At 38.6% G+C, this 23,452-nt stretch overlaps 1 protein-coding gene across 1 annotated transcript in view; it reads right to left on the reverse strand.

Annotated features, from left to right (window-relative positions):
• LOC127377739 (copine-9-like) overlaps nucleotides 1–23,452 on the reverse strand; it is an 89,330-nt gene that overhangs the window by 4,123 nt on the left and 61,755 nt on the right. Inside the window, exons 10-19 of the mRNA XM_051425887.1 lie at nucleotides 21,819–21,860; nucleotides 21,464–21,539; nucleotides 18,877–18,930; nucleotides 18,583–18,644; nucleotides 18,070–18,116; nucleotides 15,048–15,229; nucleotides 13,273–13,400; nucleotides 7,741–7,843; nucleotides 6,889–6,946; nucleotides 2,975–3,048 (exon numbers count right to left, since the gene is read on the reverse strand). Coding sequence (XP_051281847.1) covers nucleotides 2,975–3,048; nucleotides 6,889–6,946; nucleotides 7,741–7,843; nucleotides 13,273–13,400; nucleotides 15,048–15,229; nucleotides 18,070–18,116; nucleotides 18,583–18,644; nucleotides 18,877–18,930; nucleotides 21,464–21,539; nucleotides 21,819–21,860 — 826 coding nt within the window. The remainder of the gene's footprint in view (nucleotides 1–2,974; nucleotides 3,049–6,888; nucleotides 6,947–7,740; nucleotides 7,844–13,272; nucleotides 13,401–15,047; nucleotides 15,230–18,069; nucleotides 18,117–18,582; nucleotides 18,645–18,876; nucleotides 18,931–21,463; nucleotides 21,540–21,818; nucleotides 21,861–23,452) is intronic.

The raw sequence follows: 23,452 nt of genomic DNA on the forward strand, positions 1-23,452 counted from the left end.
TGTATGCAAAACGTTACTCTGTATTAAACTAGATGGTATTCTTTAATGGCGCATAAGATGTCATAAATTGTCATAAATTGTAGGGCTGTAAGTATCTATTAATTGTTTGGGTCTTTGTTTTTTGTTTTTGTTTCTTTAGAAAAATGCCCATCCAAATTAACAACTTGAGAATGATTTAGCATTGCACTCTATTCAACGTATTATTCTTCCCTGTCAAAACCTGGCACCCACATTACCCACAATGCAACCCGACCAGAGATTCACGTGTGTTATGACAGTAGCAGCTAATGTAGCTTACTGCTATCTAACTCCACGCCCCCAGACTGTTTTAATTTTTAAACTTGTAGCCCTCAGCCCCAACCCACGCTGACTCAAGTAACATCACTCAGGGCAATTTATCACACAGCTCCCCTGCGAAGTCACAGAAGTCTTTAAACAACTTTTCTCACACATGCAGTAGTACTCCACAACAGTTTTATATGCTTTGTGCAAAAGAGATGATTAATGAAGTGATACATTTATTGCAGTGCTCTTCAGAAGGCGGAATAAGGACTGCATTTAATGTGTGTTTGATCTTGTGCTGCCTTAACCCTTTTTAAATAATCTGATTACAACATTCAATTTAGATTTGTCATTGGAAGTTTTGTGAGAATCTCGCCATGTCTGACCTGCAATTGCAGTCAAGACACATTTACTGGTAATAACATTTACTATATGTATTTTGGCCCACGTGTAATTAAAGTGTATATTGATAAAAACCAGCCAAAACTTTCTACCAGGGACTAGGCAGGTGGCCAAGCGAAGATAATATTTGAAGTTAAATGTCCACCAGTTTACAGTGCACAAGTGGAGGTCTAATGGGTGCAATATGACGTTAATTAAAAATAATCAACGTTGTTGCACTGAAGGCATTCATCATATTGAATCATTAACAACAAGAATGCATGGAAATGTAAAGAGTAAACATCCTGATTGAATTACTGTCATAATAAGGTTAAAGGCAATCAAAGGATTACCGAGAGCATGCAAATGTGATTACCGCTGTTAGTGAAACAAAGTGCAGGGTTGGGACTGTGAAAACATGATATCAATATCAGTAAGTTAATAAATGATCCAGTTATTAACCCTGTGTGGGGTCATGCGTCTTACAATGATGTTTTGCAAAACAGGTGATTTCTCTGTGTTCACTGTAGCAAGACAAAGCAATTAACTCAAAGCATGTAGGAACATATAATTATATTACTTCAGCCCATTAACATGTTGTTAATATTGTAACCTGTTTACCAATAAATAGCTACTGCCACTTTGTTAGAATTAAATTTTTTAAATCTTATAAACTCGCATGCCTTCTCTCAACATCTAGACACTATACATATATCATTGTAAGCGCTCATTTATCATTGCTGGAACCTATGCTCGACCAGCTGACTGGCCAGTCTTCTCCACACTGCAGAAAAATTCTATAGTACATTGTTATCACAGGCAATTGTATATGCTTCCTATTTGTGTTCTCATATCTCTAAAAGGCTTTTTCAACTCTTTTCTTTTTTACCGTTCACTGTTGCCAGATGGGGTTACTGCTCGCTCTTTATAAAACTTGCTGCTAAACAACTCAAAGGAAAAGCTGCTCTCTCTCTCGACCTATTTTGTAGTTCATCTCCAGGTACGCAGTCAGAGTTAATAAACAATTATTTTTTCAAGACAAAGTACTTTGTTAAACCTAAACACTGTCACCCACAGACGGAGCGGAAAAATCAAACCTCCTAACCCTTGCTGACCTGCTGGACGGTCAGTCATTACAAACTCATGCTGCACAGCAAAACTTACCAACCAACAGAACCTAAACTCTTAAATTCAACTGGAAATCCCAAAATTTAAAGATACCAGTTATGAAAAGCTGAAGTTTAGGGAAACATGTATAAAATGATTTACAAAAAGACGAACAAAATATCTGAAAGTATTGTATTTCATGTATTTTGAATAACACTATACAGTATACTACAAGCTTATATGAGGAGATGGAGCACAATGATACAGAATGTATATGATACTGTCAGACAGTGTTATATACCAGAATATGTCTAACCATAGAGCTACTTAAGGGGAAAATAAAAGGGGAACTGGATGTTTAGGGGTTAACAAACAAGCCGTCCAACTGACACGCACTGCAACACTTCCAGTAAACGGACTCCAGTCTGTTTCACTTCATAAGAGCGGTGGCAGTGCACAGTTGTGGATAAAAGGTGGGTGTCCTCAGTACTAGTCTAGTACTCTTAATGTTTCCGTTCATCAGACAGTGAATTTCAACAACTAATGCCAGTTATGTTTCATATTGCAATTTGGTGGAATAAAGGCTAAATAGTCTAAATGGCCTAAACCTAATCAAACATATTGGTTTATTTTTAAAAGACGTGAAAAATGATCAATTTCGTTCCTACGTTGGTGGACAAACTTCTGCAGGATCTACTCCTACAATCCTCAGTGTATAAAGCTCACTTTAACACATTAACACAATGTGGTAACATGTATGACACTACATGCACTATACTTCTACAATAACTTCACATTTGTAATGATTTTCCATTAAATTATTACTGAATGTCCTTTTTTAATATAAAATACTTTTTGAAACAGAACTTTTACATTGAATAAATAACCCAAACATATTCCTGTGTGAGACTGCCTATCTTAAGCAACTTAAATTAAGCAGGTTCATATCTGAAAAAAACTTGACCCTTTGACCTTGCTGATTTTATATTGTAAAATCAGAATCAGAGAACAAGACAATGAGCCTGTTCAGTGGCTCACTATAGATGGGTAATGTATATTGTATGAGGCAGTTCCCCTTGTGTGTTTGAGTCTGTGTTATAAATGTAAGCTGCCCTCCTCCGGGGATAACTCCCCCATGCTGCTGCTGTTGACAGAAACATGCTCAAATCTAACCTGCAAAGTTAAATAGAATTATGATGAATACCTGTACAATGTCTCGCTCAGCAAAGCGTCCTCTGGAGGACACTCTCACCTCATCTCCATCCAGCTCCTCCATGGCTAAAAGGATAGAAAGCGACAGAGAGAGTATGACTCAATACTGGAACCACCGAGGGAGAATACAAAGAAGGTACAGGATGTTCTTCTGTATTTCCATAACGATTGCTGATGTGGAACAAAGGATGGGGAGTAAGAACAGGTATTCAGTGGAGAATGGTTAGAATGGTAGGAAAAAATGTCATTGCTTAATCAAAAATTATGCACAATTACACCACAGGTCAGAAAATCTAAATAAATCCACTCATGGGGAAATCTTACAGGAACACTTTCAGCTAGCCATGTCAACCATGGCCAAATTGTTCTATGATGGAGATCCAGAGTCATTCTGAGAGGTCTTCTAAAACAGAACCTGCACAAGAGTGTGTATCCTGCATCTGGAGTCGGCTCTGCAGCTGGGATGTGTGGCGCTGCTACGGAAAGGTGGCAGAACACAACGTGAGGTCAAATCAGCAGACAGAGTCACAAGGAAATATTAGAGGACAAACACCAGAACTGACGGGATAACACTAAAAGTGCCATGCTACAATCTTAAACACATGTTCAAAAATGGGGTGCCAAGACTCAAGATGGAGCAAATAACAAAAAGAGGCAATTAGCCCTGGCAATAAAGTGTACACACAGACAATCTGGGCTGCTATGGAACCAGTATGACCTTGTGACCCCCCCCGACATGCCTGACTGCCCTCGCTACCAATCCCACCGTTGGATTGCTTAAACAAGTAGAAAATGATAAGCCTTCCAACACAATGGTGATGGATATGTCGTCACACCCTGCTGAGCAGTAACAGACTGCACACACACACACACACACACACACACACACACAGAGTCCCCACTGCAAATTCATTGATCTGTGGGCTGTAAGATGCCTGCATGCTTAACTCCATTGACTTTCTGCAGCACCTCTCCCAGGAAGGGGAAAAGTGTACTGGTGTATAAAAAACAATTATGATACAGCTGCTATAGTGTTTCCTGTTTGCTCACAAGAGTCCCATCAAGTCAGGGAAAAGTCAAGGCCAAAGTCAAAAGCACCCTTTTGTATAAAACATCACATATTTGTGTCTTAGCACTGTCAAGGTTGTTGAATTTAATTACAGTGGTTTACATTTCAAATATATTCAGTGCACGTTGCTTCCCATGGCTGCTGTGTGTGGTCTCCTATCACATTCTGCTCAGCTATATGCCCAACCTTTTTGTAGGGATACATGTGATGTGTTTTGCTGAGAAACATCAAATGCAACGTAGGGAACACTGGGATTTCACAATTTCAGAACTTTCAAAGGTGAAGTGTTGATGGAGCGCACTGGATCGAAACCTTGCCACGTTCTTTCTCCAACTGAGGAAATAGAATACTCAGTTTGTATAAACCAGTTGAAATTCTTATACATTGTTCAAGTGCTTGAAGATCCAAGGGAGAGCAAGGGAGTCAATAAAAACAAATATAATGGTTAGTGGTGTAGAGATTTAGTGATAAGAGTCGGAAATCATTTTTTAACATTATAGATGCAACTACATCGATCGTAAATGCCCCATGAGCCGGTCCAATTCTAAAGTTATGAATCAGTTGACTGAAGCTTTGCTGCTAACAGCATCTCCACTCATGAAAGGTTAAAGGTCAACGCTAGAGTCTTGTGACAAGAGCGACGAGAGTAAGGTTAGCACAGCATGGCTAGTGTGGTCAGTACATAAACAAACATGTCTGACAACGCTGACGTGATTTACAGTGCAACATAAAATTGAATATCTAAAGTTTGGAAGCTACTTGGACTCTTTAAGAAGAAAGGAACGTTTGACAGAAGTCTAGCCATTTGTAAGATCTTCGAATGCACAAATCTCTCGCATACACCATGACTGCGGCCTAAATGCAACCACAGACGGCGGAGAGGAGCTTCAATGATCCCGCTTCACATCATGCTTTCTTTGTCTCCAAGACGTGTGTCCATGTGGGTGTATGCTGAACATACAGTTAGATCAAAAGATACAGACACTCTTTCTTTTCGGAGCTCACCCAGACATGCGTACCCACACACATACACACCTTTTACTACATGTAGTTAGGATATGTTGTGTGTTTTGTCTACCAGCCGCAGCACTCTCACTCAATACTGCACCAATTTCAAAACTTGCTATCCCCATTAGTCACTTAGACAATATGGTCTGGGTTGACAAATACCAAAGTTTCCATTAAATGCAGGTTTAAAATAGTTCAATGGAAAGATAATACTGATATTGTCATTGTCCCTGACTGCAGCTGCATGCTTCTGGCAAGAATCATGTAATCATTTTCTTCCCTCATACCCGCATACAGATGATCTGATTATGAAGATGTATAGTCATTTAAGTTGCCATCAAAAAATAGTGTGTTTGTTTACTCCTGGTGTGTTATTCTCATTAGGATGACTAATGATGACAGAGGAGAGGAAAGTTGCACTCAATGACAAAAAGTCCCTTTATATACAGAAGATAAAAACGTTTTTGGTAAATGGACATTTAAAATGAGAAATCCAAAAATGATTGAAAAAAACAAGCTGTACTTTCAGGTCATATTTTCCTTTTCTGTTTTCATTTTCAAAACAAAAAAGGTGTCATTCCCAATTTTTGTTTTCTCATTTCAAATGAAAATCCGTTGGCTGCAAAGTACACTGACCATCCAGCCTTCATCAGTGTCACAGTCATGCAGCAGAGATAGCTCTTAAATAACAAACAGCTGATCCACTTCAAGGTGATTGGCACTGCACCTGCTAAGGCAATCAGCCACATTAACAATCAGTGAGCATCCAGCATTGGAACAAGGAAGAAGGTGGAAACTAGGTCATCACAAAAGCTGTGAGCACTAACTCAGATGTCTGCACATATCAGATGTTAATACATTCTTATCATAAATGTAGTCAACAAGAAAGGCTCAAATTTAATGGATTCTTTTCGTGATTATCACACTGAAAAAGAATAGAAAATCCTGTTATTGTTAACATGCAATACAAATAGTAAAATACAACATCAGGGATATTTAATAGAGGCAGACTTAACTTTTGAAACAGTTTCCACATATACACTTTTTGAAGGTTTTTAAATGTACCCCCTATGTATTGTATATATGTATTGTATTTTCAGGTGAGCCCGGGAACCGCAGATTTTAACTTACCGCACAAAACCTCTCTGTTACATGTAAGTTGACATAATATGTTGTAGAATCTTTCTGTCATTCACTCGTGTGGTTATGTATCAACATTTATATGCACTGTCGTTAGCAGCAGCACAACATGTAAAAAGCAAAGAAGACTGTAAAGTTTTCCTAAGTATTCAAGTTTTGTACCCTTGGTAAGTGAGGCAAGGTACTTTATGTCATTTGTTTTACTCCAAAAAAAACCTTCAAAGTACTTGTAATAACTAATACTTGACCTCAATTTCAGTATTCTACACTGCCTGTCATTAGAGAAATCACTCAGAACCGACCTAATTGGTCAGGCACATCTCAAACATTCTTTCTTCATTCATTAGAAATTCAAAGGCTTAAAATGTGTCCATGTAGTGTTATATAAGGTTACTGTGTCATATTCTCTAGTGTCAGAAAAAAGTGTGAAAAAAAGTGTTTTATTATTTTAAGTAATTTATTGTGTAGTGTATACATGTGTACATGCAAATGATGCACTGTAACATTTAGAGTATTTGTTTACAGCTGTGTGTTTGGTGAAAGGCTTAATAAGCTGCAATTTTGTTGTTCGTTTTTACTTTTCACGACCCTGCTGTCTGACCTATGGTGTACCTGTGACCTCTCCTCAGTGATGTTTACTCATGTTGGCATAAAAAATTACAAACCTATTGTTAAAATGAAACACTCACCATCAAATTCAGCTGGTCCAACACCCACGATAATTATGGAAAGGGGGAGTGATGCTGCCTGTACAAGAAAGACAATGAACAATCAGCTCAGTTGATTTATTAGATCTTAAGGATGCATTAAAACAGAAAAGCATTGGGAGAGCGACAGGGATTTTAAGAGAGTTAAATTATTTCGGCGTAGTGAGCAGTGATTGGCATTTATATTTTATTTTCATCTGAAAGGTGAGAGTATTAACTTGACCCAATATTCTACAGGTACAGACAATGGAGTCTGTGAGACATCAACATTATGTTAAAAAAGCTTAAGATCAAAAGTTGTGCGTCCCAAGAAAACTGAGCAAAGAAGACCGGTATCATTTGGAGGATTTTTAATAATTTTTGGGGGCTTTTATTGCCTTTAATCAATGAAGATAAATAGGAGGGAGAAAATGACCTCAATTTCAGTATTCTACACTGCCTGTCATTAGAGAAATCACTCAGAACCGACCTAATTGGATCAGACACATCTCAAACATTCATTTGACAGGTTATTCAAACACCTATTGACCTCTGCACAAAAGAGACATCAGTCTCAATGAGAACCAAAATGCCTTTTCTTCTCCACTGCTTGAACCTATAAGACAAAATCTGTATTATATTTTGGCATTTCGACTTTTTCCCGAGGTTCTGTTTATCACAGAATGCTGAATGATGGGACACACCAAGCTGTTTCTTTATCCAGACTTTGGGGAGCTTTTGCCCCCCACGCAAACAGACAAGATGATGGAGTAACAGAGGGAAAAGCACTGCTATCCATCAGTCTCTGTGTGTGTTTGTGTAAACATGCGTGCGTGTGTGTGTTTGTTTACTCACATTGACCACAGCCTCTTTGGTCTGGACCATGTCAGATATCACTCCATCTGTGATCATCAGCAGGACAAAGTACTGAGAGCCATCTGTAATCTCTGCTGCACAGCTGGGGAACATGCGCGCACGCACACACACACACACACACACACACACACACACACACACACACACACACACACACACACACACACACACACACACACACACAGATATACCCTGGTCAGAGCTAACATTCTGCTAGTGCACCTGAGTAATAGACTACTAAGGAAAAGACAAAGCACACCTGCCTGGTCTCATGCATTATTCTGTAGTCTACGGTGGCTCAGGACTTCTATACAAGGTTGAATCAAGCTCTGTGAGTGTAACACACAGTAACTTATTTGTCTGACCCTTTGACCTTCACTTGCATGGCCTTTTCTTTTTTCCTTTCCGCTTTCTAGATGCTGAAATGTAAAAAAGAAATACTGCTTCACTTAAAGCTGCAGTAGGTCATTTTCATTTTTAAAAAGATTAGCTGAAACATTCACTATATTCTGACGGTAGTACACAAAACAGATAATATGTAGTGCGTCATTTGTGAGAAGTCACCGGCCCTGAACAAAAATAACCAATCAGAGCCAAGGAAGATAATTGATTGTTGAGTCTCATTCCTAGGTCGTCAAATATCGACGCTTTGGCACCCTGGGAAAGAGACTCAACAATCAGCTATGTTCAAGCCTCCAACTCAAAGCATCTTTCTTTATTTTTCAGCTCTGATTGGTTGTTTTTGCTCAGGCCCGGATTCTTGCAAATGCCATTAGAAGCGCTAGAACGAGCCAGAGGAACCTAATTTTTTCACAGATTATCTGTCTCATGTTCTACTGTCAGGATGTAGTGAAAGTTTCAGCAAATATGTCCAAAAGTTATTTTTATAAAAATTACCTACTGCAGCTTTAAATGCTGTCTTCATTGGTGTAAATTGACCAAACCCTTTGGCTGTATCTATGTTTAATGTATTTCTCATAAGTCTTTTTACTTAACTTCAAAAGTAATATTACTTTACTTATTACTCCCTGCCAACAGTAATTACACTGAATAAAATTATAAACGCAACACTTTTGTTTTTGCCCCCATTCATCATGAGCTGAACTCAAAGATCTAAGACTTTGCTCGTCGTCCTCATCGGGGTCTCGACCTGACTGCAGTTCGTCATTCGATGGGGTCTGGCACTTTGGAGAGGTGTTCTCTTCACGGATGAATCCCAGTTTTCACTGTACAGGGCAGATGGCAGACAGCGTGTATGGCGTCGTGTGGGTCGGTTTGCTGATGTCAATGTTGTGGATCGAGTGGCCCATGGTGGCGGTGGGGTTATTTTATTGATGGCATTTTGAATGCACAGAGATACCGTGACGAGATCCTGAGGCCCATTGTTGTGCCATTCATCCACGACCATCACCTCATGTTGCAGCATGATAATGCACAGCCCATGTTGCAAGGATCTGGACACAATTCCTGGAAGCTGAAAACATCCCAGTTCTTGCATGGCCAGCATATTCACCGGACATGTCACCCATTGAGCATGTTTGGGATGCTCTGAATCGGCGTATAAGACAGCGTGTTCCAGGTCCTGCCAATATCCAGCAACTTCACACAACCATTGAAGAGGAGTGGACTAACATTCCACAGGCGACAATCAACAACCTGATCAACTCTATGCGAAGGAGATGTGTTGCACTACCTGAGGCAAATGGTGGTCACACCAGATACTGACTGGTTTCCCGCCCCCCCAATACAGTGAAACTGCTCATTTTCGAGTGGCCTTTTATTGTGGCCATTCTGTGTGATCAGCATCTTGATATGCCACACCTGTAAGGTGGATGGATTATCTTGGCAAAGGAGAAGTGCTCACTAACACAGATTTTGTCAGATTTGTGAACAATATTTGAGAGAAATAGGCCTTTTGTGTACATAGAGAAAGTCTTAGATCTGTGAGTTCAGCTCATGATGAATGGGGGAAAAAACTAAAGTGCTGCGTTTATAATTTTGTTCAGTGTAGTTACACTTCTATTTATATTACTTTTCTGCTACACTCCACAAAATTCAGACTTACAATGATTAAAATCAGTTTTGTGTTTTAAAATCAAAGTAATGGAATATTTCCAGGTATTACTAGTGATACGTCTTTGCCCAACACTGCTGTTGACAATACCAAAAGCCACAGATCAAACACTCTTTAGCTACCTCACCTTACCCATTAGTGACAAATAGGGACTATCTCTTAGCATTAGCATTTACTTCCATTAACTTATAAATGTCATTTGTGGCCACTAATCAGCAAATGTTACATAGTCTTACAGGAAACAGTTAGCCTACACTTAACAGATATTTAATGGATTTGATTCTCTTCCACATACCATGGATAGCTCTTTGTTCTATGATGCTGTATCCAAACCAGACCACTGAGTTGTTTACTACCTAAAGCTACAACATTGAGCAACAGACCGTTCAAAAATAACAAGCATCAAAAACAAAGCATGAAGAAAATCATGAGACCTTGCTTTTTGTTTTTCCTTTCCAACAGGGGGTTTGATGAGAAAACCAAATTAATATATCCACATTGCAAAATATCAGCTCTGGCTTGATATGAAGCCAGATGAGTTTGGAGGAGTGTTTGTGTCCTTCACCTGCTGCTTGTGTATTTATTGCAAGGAGACAGAATCTAAAACCAGTGACTTAGCTGTTCCACCTGGCTGAACACGACATTGATCTGTGAGACTATGTTTCTGTGTGTGTGTGTGTGTGTGTGTGTGTGTGTGTGTGTATACGGTAAATGTGTATGTGCATGTGTATGGGATTTTAGCCTCATGTTTGTGTGTGCCTGTGTGTATGTGTGCCCTTCTGTGTGTTTTTTCAGTGGGTGATCTCTATGCCACCTCTATGTCTCTTGCCGCTTGACACAGTGGTGGGATAAAAAAACTGAGACCTGATAAGTCAGTGCAGTGACACGTAGGTTAAAATGTACAACACTATTCTGGTCTAGCCACCAGGTAAATCCATGTTTTATACAACCAACATGGATTTACCTGTGGCAGAAAAATCCCTGTTTTTTTATTGCCCTTTTATTAAACTTTAAACCGTCATATATTGTAGGGCTTAGCTTTAAGGTGCAAAGATAGACAGAGATCAATCAGCTCATTCAGCTCAAGCCAGTGGCTCCTATGGACTAACTGAGGAGGATGAGAAGTAGTAGTGGCTGGTTATAATTTCCGATTTGTTTACTCTAATCCTCTCCTTTTGACCATAACTCAGAAGGTATCCCTTGTTTCAAAAGCAAAAAGGAATCCTGAAATTTATGGATGAGTTCAATTACAGCAGCAGACAGAACACAAAGTGTCAGTGCTAATAATTATGAATTCAAAGTCCTAAAGCTTACACACGCTGTACCACAAGGCTCTGTATTAGTAGCTGTTGTTTTCCACTCTTATAAACAATAAAGGAGATAATCATCAGCCAGTGCCAAATAATTTCAATGCAGACGATACAGTTATCGATACAGCTGTCTAAGCTGTCTAAGTCGCTGACCTCCAGACTGCCTTTCACAAACTACAGTCATTTATAACTTATAAAGTACAAAAAAACTAATTTATAACTATCTCTAGAAATCATGCTCATACAAAAGGCAATTAATATTACTCTTTAAACAGTGGCTGCAAATTCACTAGAAATATTCTCTTCCTACAGATATCTTCAAATATGGTTAAATGACCAATTAACTTTCCATACACACATTGATAACACTGTAGAAACGTATGCCCTCATTACTGATTAGAGAGAGAGTTACTTGCTCCTTTGCAGCTAAAGAAACTCTTGTTTAGTCCACATTTATCTATGGTGGATTATGGTGACACCCCATATACTGTATGTATGGATCAGGCTTACTCCTGCTTGGGCTTGATTCATCATATTAGATCATGAACTCAGCACTGTAATTTATATGTATGTGTTAATTTAACGGACCTCAGTGAAAAAACAGAGGAAGATTTCATATGTGCCTTTTAAAACCTACCTTTGCTGAATGTTTTCTCTTTTGTCAAACTGCCATCAGACCCGATCCTCAAGATGGATTATCATCCCCAGAGTCTGCTCTGAATTTAGCAAAACTTTATTTTTGTACGAGGCACCCAGGGCCAGGAATAATTTACAAGGCAAACCTAATTTGGAAACACTGCCTTCATATCAGGCATTAAAGGCCATATTCAAAACACTTTTTATGAAGAATGTGACTGTTTGCAGTCATCTTTCTTCTATGCCTCTCAGATCCTATGCTATTGTAATATATGTGAAACTACTACTGAGACAATGTATCTCATTATCTATGAGTTCCAGGTTCATTTTGGTTCATTTTTTCTGACTTTCTATGCATGGGTTTTTGCCTTTGTTTAGCACTTTCAAAACTGTCCTCACCCTGTATGCATGGTGTCCTTTTTGTCATGAAAAACTAAACTATAAATCTGAAAAATATCCTTTTGTCAATTTAACAACGTATAAAGTTGCCAGGATCCTAAAATACATTTTTTTTAAAGTCATAAGCGCATATAAATATGTACAAATCTGTAGTGATAATTACAGAAAATATCATTATATAATAGGGTATAAAAAATAAGATTGTTTCATTATTTACACACATAAATGGAGAAGTAAAATTAGGCAAAACCTATTTAACTACAATGCAAGTGATTTTAGCAGTTTTGTGCATTCTCTATAATCTATAAAGTCTATGTGTGCAATTTACATTTACAGTCACTTTAAACACTTAGTCAAAGTTAAAAATATGGTCTACAGACATTAGAGACAATTCTGTGTGAAAGCCCCACATCAGCACTTTCAACTGGTTTTCTCAACTTGTCTCTACATTATATATAAATAATGTCACATTTCGATAAAGAAAACATGATCAGAGGATTCACTGAGATAAAATAAAAATCTGAAATTTCCTTTCAAAACCAAGTGGCTGGAGAATTTATAAACCATACAAGGAAAATGTCAGCAGCAAGCAGTCACTGATCACCAGATGTGGTTTGACTGACAGTTTCCATTGGGACTGTTTCTACAACACAAGTGTCTGGATTCTGAATTTTAAATGAAAGTAAACAGACAAAACAAATCCAAAAATCAACAACTTTTCTCTAAAATAACTTTTTTAGTGTTCCCGCACAAATCTTCATTATTGCTGAGACACTTTGAGGCATAAAATAAAATGATTATCAGCTTGACGGGATGCTGCAACCTTCGTAATCCTGCACATGTTGACTTGCTCCCCGCTGTCAATGTTTCTCATAAATAAAACAAAATCTCTAATCTGGTGAAAAAGCCTCTTGTGAGTCATGTCACTAATAAGCTTTGATCAAGCCTGTAAATACAAAACTAATAATAACAAATCCCTGGGGTTTGGTTTAAAGAAAACACAATGGTATAACTGTACCCTAACTCTAACACACACACACACACACACACACACACACACACACACACACACACACACACTTTCAAACTTACTTTGCCACTTTGTTAATGACAGGTGCAAAGTTGGTGGGTCCATATAACTGCACCGTCCTCAGGCTCTGGAAATAAGCCTCCAGAACGCCCTCTATGCCCACACAGTTTGGATTCTCGTTGTCACCACTCTGCAACAGACAGAATACAGACCACTAATGAAGCACACAGTGTACACAAACATCCAGAGTAGCCTACAAACGCTATATTTAACAGAGCAGTGCAATAAACGAGGAACATCAATCCATCTAGAGTACAACTGTTGTCATATTTTACATGGTTCTTTCAAAGATAATCAGACATATTTTAAATACGCTGCAAATACCTGCAGTTATATGTATACTATCTGCATTTAATTTGCCATTGTCTGATACACTGTGCACAAGGAAGTAGTGTCAACAGCGTGAAAGAGAATATAAACAGAAAGCTCAAGAGATTACTCCCAAATAAATGTCTCTCTCCTCACACCTACAGCAGGATCAGTACCTAATGACACTGTCTGGTTATATGTCTATAGAGGGCAATACTGGTCACTTTCTCACACAACTGGAAAGTTCAGGTAAGTACAGTAAGTTAATAAGTTCATGGAAGCTCAAAGTTGTCGGTGTAAAAATCAGTGTGAACTCTGGGGGGCACTGACAGGGATTTAAGATCAATCTATAATATTACAGTAATAAAGTATTTTAAAGTTTTTAAGAGATACTCCAGTGATTAAGTATTGCACTTCCATAAAGAACAGGGACTCACAAGAGTGGCATTAAAAAAAGAATAGTCAAAATCAAAGCAGCAGACAGTAGAGGCTCCAGTAGAGGCCTGGAGAATTACTCTTTTAAATTCTGCCTTCAGTTTGTAATGAAGGTTTTCTGTTAAAGGTCCAGTGTGTAACATTTAGGTTATCTATTGTCAGAAATGGAATATAATATTCATAGGTATGTTTTCATTAGTGTACAATTGCCTGACAATAGGATTTGTTGTATTTTCGTTACCTTAGTGAGCAAATAATGAGCTGTTTTTATCTACAGAGGGAGCTAAGAAGGTCCAACTGTAGTACTTCAGATCTCCCTCCTCAGGCCTCTCTAATGCAGGGGTTATCGCCGCCCTGCTGGTCAGAGAATGTATTGTGTTGTTGTGATGTATATAAAATAAATGATGACTGGCAACTTAAGGTCAAATGATTGCTTTAAATGAGGCCTCTACAGTAGATCTAATATGAGTGAAGATTCAGCAACTGGATTGCTTATTTCTCATTTCAATTTGTTTCAGGATTTGTTGGACTGATAAGGTAAAATAAGTAAAAGTTTAGGTAGCCTACTTTATATAACAGAACCCTACTACTCATACTCTGAATTGACTGAATTGAAACAAAATGGTAGAATATTTTAAGAACACACCACTAGACATCTTTCCTTTAATTCGTCACATTACCCCTATCTTTTCAATAATTCTTTTAATTAAGCTTTCAGCATTGTACATTCACCCAAATAGATTCTAATTTTGGTAACAGAAGGAGAGAGTCGGCTTCACTTCAGCTTAGCATCCAGCCGTTTCTGACTGGTTGCCCTGATCCCTCAGGAGGATGCAAGGAGGAAGTGGAGGGGATGCTGGGAGATCCCCGCTGGCAAGCAGATGAGCCAACTTCTCAACTTGTGTGACCAGCTGCTGTCTCAGCGACAACTGCTGGTCCAAACCACACCCTGCTACGGGTGAACTGTGTGTACGTGTGTCTTGTATGTGTGAATTCATATGTTTGTGTGTGTGTTCACATGTGTGTGTCTTACCAGTGGAAAGGCGTGGGAGATTTTGCCGTCAGGGGGCAGCTTAGCACCAAAACCGTAGGCAGGAAAGAGCTTGTCACTGTCATAGTCCTGGATAATCTCACCTACTGCTTTCAGGGCCATGGCATATGCATTCATTTGGTAGGGACTCATATAGTGGAGGGAGGTGGGCTGGGAGGGGTTACCTTGGAGGAAGACACACAGGAATTAGAATAAAATAAATGATGATATATCTCTCTCCTACGTTGTGTGTGGTTTTCACCAGCAAATTACAATGTGTCCACACAGGAGATGATTCATGCTAACAAAACACCGTATATACATTTCATCTCCTTCTTTCAAACAGGTTTACTAAAAAGAGTGTCTAGCATTTGCATTTTTATGTGCAATAGAGACAGACTATGGCTGTGATGAACTACATTCAAAATCGTAGCTTTAAGAGTCAAATTTTACACTTGCAGGAAAGGAAACAAAATATGAAATATTTTTCATGTCATGTAAACAGGATTATTATGGGGATTTATCAGTTTATGCAATCATGTGAATGCCTTATGCAATTGCTATATTTTAAGCATTAGAATTATTGCACACATGTAAACAGTCAAATCGAACTTCTCCCCTTGGGAAAAGCAGGTCTGGACTCTCCATTATGAAACGAGTGCCCAGCTCTAACGGGAATAAAGGGAGGGGAATGATTTGATTAGCCACGATAAATGCCTGCTTCTAACACAGCTACTGATAATATATTCTTCCTAATCCCATCTATCTTCCAACTGCGCCACAGGTGTACGGCGCGCCTCTGGCCATGAAAATACCAAACACATTCACCACGCCCTGTGCACCTTGCACGGTCGACTGCACTTTCCACCGTGTGGAAATAAGACCCTAAATGTAACAATCTATTCAAGACAGCAGTGTGCCCACCATCACAAGCGCAAGTGTGACTGCTATGAAAAATGAATAAAGGTCATGGTACATTACAGAGGGGAAAAAGGACAAGTATCCTTCACACTGCAGTGTTATATTTTAAAAGTAGTTTTTTAAAGCTGATTTCAGTTTGTAGTATTTTGCATCAGTAAGAGATCTGCATAAAAATATAATCTAATTAAAACTATTACTTAACCATTCCTATGCGTAGGATTTCTAAGTACCAGAATTATGACAGATGTTAAAATACAGTAGCGTAGGCTGACCATATTCAGCAAGGGACAGCTCAAGCAGCAGGATTTTTGACTGTTGTTGAATCCTGAATAGAACCGGTTCAAGAACCAAATCTAATTTGGTGGAAAAGAAGTACTCCTGGATCCCACTTCTCTTCTTAATTGCTCCTGTTTGGAGCCACTGTCAGAGAAGAATTTTGTTAAATACAACTGATTTGAACATCAAAAACAGCTCAACAAGTGTAATACTTGAATGATTTCAAGCTGATTTCAGCTGTTTTCAGCTTCTAGTATTTTGCATCAGTAACAGAACTGCATACAAACTAATCTAATTAAAACTAATTATTACTTAACTTTTTTAAGATATTCAGCTGACTGCATAACGTACTGTCATCTGCATACAGTAACTGCTAGTTTGAGTCAAAATTCGTTAGGTCTTTGGAAAAATACAAAACATGAGTTGCACCTGTCAGTTACCTTGTGGTACACCATGCCGTAGTCGTCTCACACTGGAACTGACGGTATGAAAAACACTTTGATGTCTAGTTGACAAATAGCAATGGATTGGTTGCACAGCAGACATTTTGACTTGTCTAAGCTGGAAAAACAAAGGTGGACTTATTAACAGTAATGACGGCGCAGTTCCATTAAGTGTCTTATAACAGTGATTGTGAACAATCACCCACAATAGCAGGACTTTCCCTAAGTGGTATGCAGCTACCATTAATACACCTGTGAGTTGTCTACTGTGCAACCAGTCTATTGAGCAAGGTTAGGAGAGTGGGCTTGCTACACTGGGCTGTACAACTGAACTGACCAAATAGTGGTTGTCAGGTATGTTTTCTTTTCTTTTATTATGTGTTCATGGTTGTTGAATACAGTATTTGTGTATAAATATGAGAGGGATGATGTAAAAAAAACAGTTAATACGCGATTAATCCCCTCCTGTCATTCATGGACAATCCACTGCATCCTCTGCACAGCACCATCTACAGGCAGAGGAGCAGCTTCAGCGACAGGCTGCTGTCACTGTCCTGCTCCACTGAAAGACTGAGGAGATCGTTCCTCCCCCACGTCATGAGGCTCTTCAACTCCACCCAGGGGAGGAAAACCGAAAAACTCTAAACTCCAATATGTCTGCCCTGTATCCAAACTATACCACCCGACGCAGTGCACCCTGCATTTTGTGACCACCTACGTATGCACTTTAGGCCTTTCAAGCACTGTATTTGACCATGCACCTTAGGACACTCACCCAATGCTTGTTATTTTGCTATTTATTTTATTTGATCTAAATTTAGCTACTAGCTACTTTATTTAGTGCTTGGGAGATAAACACTACAAAATAAAATAAAAAATTATTTGGTAAAAAAGAAATAGTTAAACATTTTTGAGAAAAATGCTTATTTGCTGTCTTTCCAAGAGTTAGATGAATAGATTGATACCGCTCTCATGTCTCACAAATATGAAGCTGAGCCGCGGAAAGGGAAAGACTAAAGCAGAGGGAAACAGCTAATCTGGTGCTGCCTAAAGCTCAAAAACACACCTAATACAAACACCTCTAAAACTTCCACGTCTTTGAAAGTCCACAACCAGAAATGTAAAAACAACAACTGAGACACTGACTTTTAATAATGAGTAATAATTCTTACTGTTGGTTATGGAAGACAACTGACCCATGACTTGCAGTTCATATGGGCATTCTGCAAGCTGCGATAGTCTTGTTTTATGTTTGATGTAAATTTGAAATAGTTGATACAATGGCAGGGAGCCAATGAAGTGTTGTGTACACATGCACACCAACGTAAATTAAAATACATCCAAGACAAAGGCATGCATCCAAAATACACCAGAAGGTGACTTACCATTGGATGCTGTGAAGTCTATAGCCACTGTGAAGTTCAGTTGTGTTCTGTTGTAAAGAAAATGGGAATCAAAGGGGAAAAGAGGAAAACAACAAAGAGCATCACACACACCAACACAATGAACTGCAATATAATGAGTTTACTGGTTCATTGGCTAATTGGTATGGCGGGACAATATTCCCTCCACCATCTTGAAGGTTTATTTAGGTAAAACAAATGGAACCAGTAATTAAAAGTGAATGAACTGAATAAATTAGTCATTTGCAAATGAGATTTACCAAAGTAAACTTCTCCGAAAACAAGATGAATTCAATGTGATGCTCACAAAAAAAGCTTTTGGGAAATTCAATGTACTATCTTCAGATAACTACACACAGACAGACACACACACACACACACACACACACACACACACACACACACACACACACACACACAACCAAAGACACACACAACTAAAATGGTGGCTATTGACACTCACTGTGAGAGCAGGCTAATTATTATTCCACTCACCCTCCTCGGATGAAATCCACAAAGGTATACTCGGACTCCACTTTGAAGGACAGCAGAGTTACCTGGTGAACACACACACACACACACACACATACCGACACACATACAGAGTGAAAAACAGAGCAGAAGGAGGAACGGGCCCAGGTAGATGGGAAGGAAAAAGACAAACAGGTGGCCAGACAGCAAAGGAGTTGGTGAGAGAGAAGCAGATGTAAGAGGTGATGATACCAATATAAATATATTAGATAACATAAAATACCAAAACAGAGAAAATGACATGGTGGCTGTACTCACAGTTCCAGAATTGATGTATTTCTTCTTCTTCCCTTTCTTCTTGGGATTTAAAACCTGCCGGGGGGGGTAAGTTAGTGTATGAGTGGGTACTTGTAAAACCACTTCATACCCTGGAATGATGTTTAATAATGAACATGAATAATTCAACAGATTCTTGATAATACTGGCAGCCCATGAATTGAAACTGATATTTTGTTTAACTGCGTGTATATAGAGTAGGGAAGATAAAAAGGGACTCTGAGAGGTGAAGAAATTAAACCATTCATCCATCCATCGTCATTACGGATCCGACAGGTACATTTTCTCATTCTCTTGTAGAAGAGATGATTATTAGAGACTTCTTTATGTCTTTATTTATTATGTTGCAGTAGTATTATTAACTGGTTTGCATAGAACACAGTTTCTCAAATATTTTACACCATGTACCACCTCAGAAAATATTTTCAAATACCAGAATTATGACAAATATTAAAATACAGTAGTGTAGGCCAACCATATTCAGCGACGGATATTTACGCAGGAGGCAGACATTTCAATTAAAAGACTATTTATTATTGACTGTTGTTGAATCCTGAACAGAACCGGCTCAAGAACCAGATCTTATCTGGTGGAAAAGGGGTACTACTGGCTTACATTTTAGTTCATAACTAATCAAGGACATATGCAAGAGCAGCATGCATGAACATGACTACAAAGCCAGCTGATATTGAAACAAAATACTACTAGAAATGCAAAACTTAGTTTAATCAATCTCATAGTTTTTTTTAATTTATTTTTTAAATATTTCAGAGATTCCTCTGCGTACCACTAAAGGCAGCTTGCGTACAGCCAGTGATAGACGTACCATAGTTTGAGAACCAGTGGCTTTGAAAAAAGTATTCCTTTGTTGAGTGGGTGAGAATCAAGCGTATATTACATTGCAAATGGTACATTACATTTACCACTTACACCTGACCTTGGTTTTTTAACATTCTCTAAACTCCATGATGCAACGGTGGGCTCAGTTTTATTCTATGCTGCTGTAGTATGGGGTTTTAAGGATAGCCCTCACATAGACGCTATCCAGAGTTGAGATGCTTTCTAGGGGTACACAAATATACTGCTAAGACAGCTATTGAAGGAGACATGGGATATTTAGGAACAATTCGCAGTGTAATATAAATATCATTCAACAAAAACTGTATCCATAAGGAATAGTGGAAAGAGGAAATTTGGCATAAACCAAACCATTTTAAAATCAAGGAAGAGTCATATATAATATTTAATTTAGGGAGAGGGCAGAGGTTCCTGTGTGCTCAGGTAAGAACTGGTACCTTACCACTGGCAACAGAATTAGGCACATATAAGGTGTCTTGGTGTTATTAAGGATGAATTTCATTTTCATTTTCACTGCCCTGTGTACAATGACTTGAGGAACAATCTGTTTGAAAAAATCCAATTGAAGAACCCTGATTTGTTTTGGTTGTCTGAAGGTGAAATGGCTCTTTATAGAAAAGGCATGGCAATTAAGACACAGAGCACTGTATCCAACATTAATAGAGATTTTGGTCTGTAAGTCTTGTGAAATGTTTTGTTTACTGATTGATGTTCTTGTATTCTTTTCATATTATATTGTACAGTGTCTTTGAGTGTTCAGAAAAGCGCTTTTTAAATAAAATGTATTATTATTTTTATTATTATTTTGTAATTTGTGGAACGGTGCATTATGATTTGTCATGTGGCCATCTTGGCAAATGTTACATTAGTGTTTTGTAAGCCCATGGGCTGGGCACCGTAGAATGGTGTAGGACACTAAGGATTAAAAAAAAGAACACATTTTAGGATTTTATGTCTTCTTCTGCTGAGACAGCACCCCCCTGTGTGAGTATTTGTTTCCAATTGACAGTCCATCTGTGATTATAGAACTCTCTTTATGACTCGTCATTATGTTAACTGAAAAAATTAAAGTTAACCCCCTCCTCTCTGTAATGCAGCACAAACACAACACAAACGTGTGGGAGCTACCTGAATACTAAGTAAATCAGTGCTAACGTCGGCAAGCAAAGCTAACTAGCCTAGCGCTCAGTGTGGAATGCAAATTCAATAGAATGATGTGTCCTTCAGGGTCTGCTGCTCCCCCTACTGAAAAAAAATTGTGGGTGACAGGCACCTGAAGAGGTGGAGTGTATGACAGATGTGTCCAAAAAACAGTTTTATTCTCTTTCTTAAAATGGCATCAAAATAGTAACAAAAACATAAAAAACTGAACAATGCAGGAACAGCCATCCGTGTGTTTATTTATCAATCCGTTTGTGAAACCATCCATTACTTTAGAGGTTGCATTATATTGATGTCAGGGGAAAGGAATAACATCACCAAATGTTTTCAGCCTTTTCACTTTGAGGGCATCATTTTTTATTACCTGTATGTTATTATTTCACTTTCAACAAGCTTGTACAAGCTCTTGCAAAGGTTGTACAAATTCATCAGCCGTTGGAGAGCCAGCCAGCTGAAGTTCAAATATCAAAATCACCTAAATTGGAGTTGCAAGGTCTTCATGAGACAAAAGCTGTGAGAAACAACAAACCGCCCCCGTGTCATGTCTCACCTCATAGACATTGAACTGGTTCTGCCCCCGAGACAGCTCTCTGTAGCTGGTGGTGAACTCGCCAATGAAGTCATGGCTGCAGACAAACAACACCCACACAGAGAGGCAAGCATGAACACCAAATTGTAGAATATGAGATAAGTGGTCAAGTCTTTGTCTGTGTTAAAATCTTTCTCCATCTTTGTTTCTGTCAATCGCCCAGTTTCTGAACGATGTCTCTCCGTGCTGCATAATTAGTTGCTTTGTCACACACCTTCAAATATTCACTCACAGAATGTACACAAGATGTTTAATTTTCTTCTGACATTTGAGAGACTACAGTCTATAGTGAGTGGTTTTCCACGGATGATTTTACCTTCCATCTCGATCCCAGTCATAGACATCTACCTTCACAGTCCTGAAACAGACAGAGAATATTTTATTTCTGAGATCTGCTCTTTGCCGGATCGTCTCCTGTCAATAAGATGAAAGCCCGAAGTTCTATTTAATTAAACAAAAAAAATTCACTCCATCACACAGGGAAGAGAGCAATTACACATTTACTGATTCAATAGTGTCGGGGAGAAGAGGATTATTGTCACAGCAGGTACAGGTCGTTCTGTGAGCTAAAGGCCCATCTATGCTCACACTAGTTTCAAGCCAGTGAGCTTCATTAACTATTCATCAAGAAGAGAAAATTTAATAAAAGATTTTAAATATGCATGAAATACCACAAATATACAATTCCAGCCACAGGTGAAGAAGCAGATATACTGTATATGTAAATTTTACTTGAATGAAACTTAATTTGTTTAAAAGGTCACAGGTCTTTAAAAGTCCTTAGCATAGCTAGTGTGGGATTTGCATTAGTGCTTTACAGTGAAGACTGTAGGTGAAGGTGATGTGGGAAAGACTAGGTTCCAGGTTCTGGTCTTAATGCCCCATGGCTCCAATAGTACAGTTACAAAGATAATCAAAGTACTATTTGGCACAAAGTCACATAAATTGTTGGAGAAAGTCGTAAGTTGCCAATTTACGTAACGTTTGCTGATGAGCCATGGCCAAAAGCATACCCTGCTTTATCATCTATTTTACTCTAAATGGGACCATCATTTTACTAAATGAACATCATGCTGTATGGAAGAAGACTTGAAGATTGAGATCATAAACTGATTTGAGGAAACTGTTTACTGAGCTCATAAATCAAGTGAGAAGTCAGTTCATTTCTCCGTAAGGCTGCGTGGTATCGGTTTTTATTGCAGCGAATGGAGCTGCCCCCTGCTGGCCAGGTTTAAGACACTCCCGCGTTGGCTTCACTTTACAGACCCGGAATCTCTGTCCATTATATATACTGTCAATGGATTGTGGATTGACAGCAAGAACTCCAGTTCTTTTCTCCAGTCAATCAAGTGATTGACAAACATCTCCAACTTGCAGTCAATTGACGTCACACCACACAAATGTTTATTCATTAAAACCTGCTGGTGATGGGGATAAAAAGGTTCCTCATGTTCTGTCTGATCTTTTTTCTTTTTTTTTTATAAATTATATATGTGAATGAAATGCCATGGGGCTGAATGCCACAACTAGACAAGTTGAGTACTGAGTGGAATGGATTTTATGACAGTCCCTACCCTTTAAGAAATGCAACTCTTTGGGGTATAATTATTACTTTTAGTAATCTTATGAGGAAACAAGCAAAAAATATGTTTTTCTAAAGGTTTAATATTTAGATTAAGTCAGAAAAACATATAAAACATATACCACAATGATAAGTAGAGGATGACAGGTCCTATTTTTGCAGAAGTGGCACTGCATGCACTTCTGTATGCATACTGTGTGCGGTGTGTACCTGGCAGCAAGTGGCTATCACAGCCGCCCAGCACATCCCAATCTGACTTTGAATGTATAACAGAGTGCTGTGTGAAAGCTGAGTCAGTCTCAATAACACCAGTGCTGGTCCCTGGTACACCATGACCGACTGCTGGCATTATTCTGACCGCCCCAGCA

Source organism: Dicentrarchus labrax, unplaced genomic scaffold (genome assembly GCF_905237075.1).
Source record: "Dicentrarchus labrax unplaced genomic scaffold, dlabrax2021, whole genome shotgun sequence".
NCBI classification, from domain to species: domain Eukaryota; kingdom Metazoa; phylum Chordata; class Actinopteri; family Moronidae; genus Dicentrarchus; species Dicentrarchus labrax.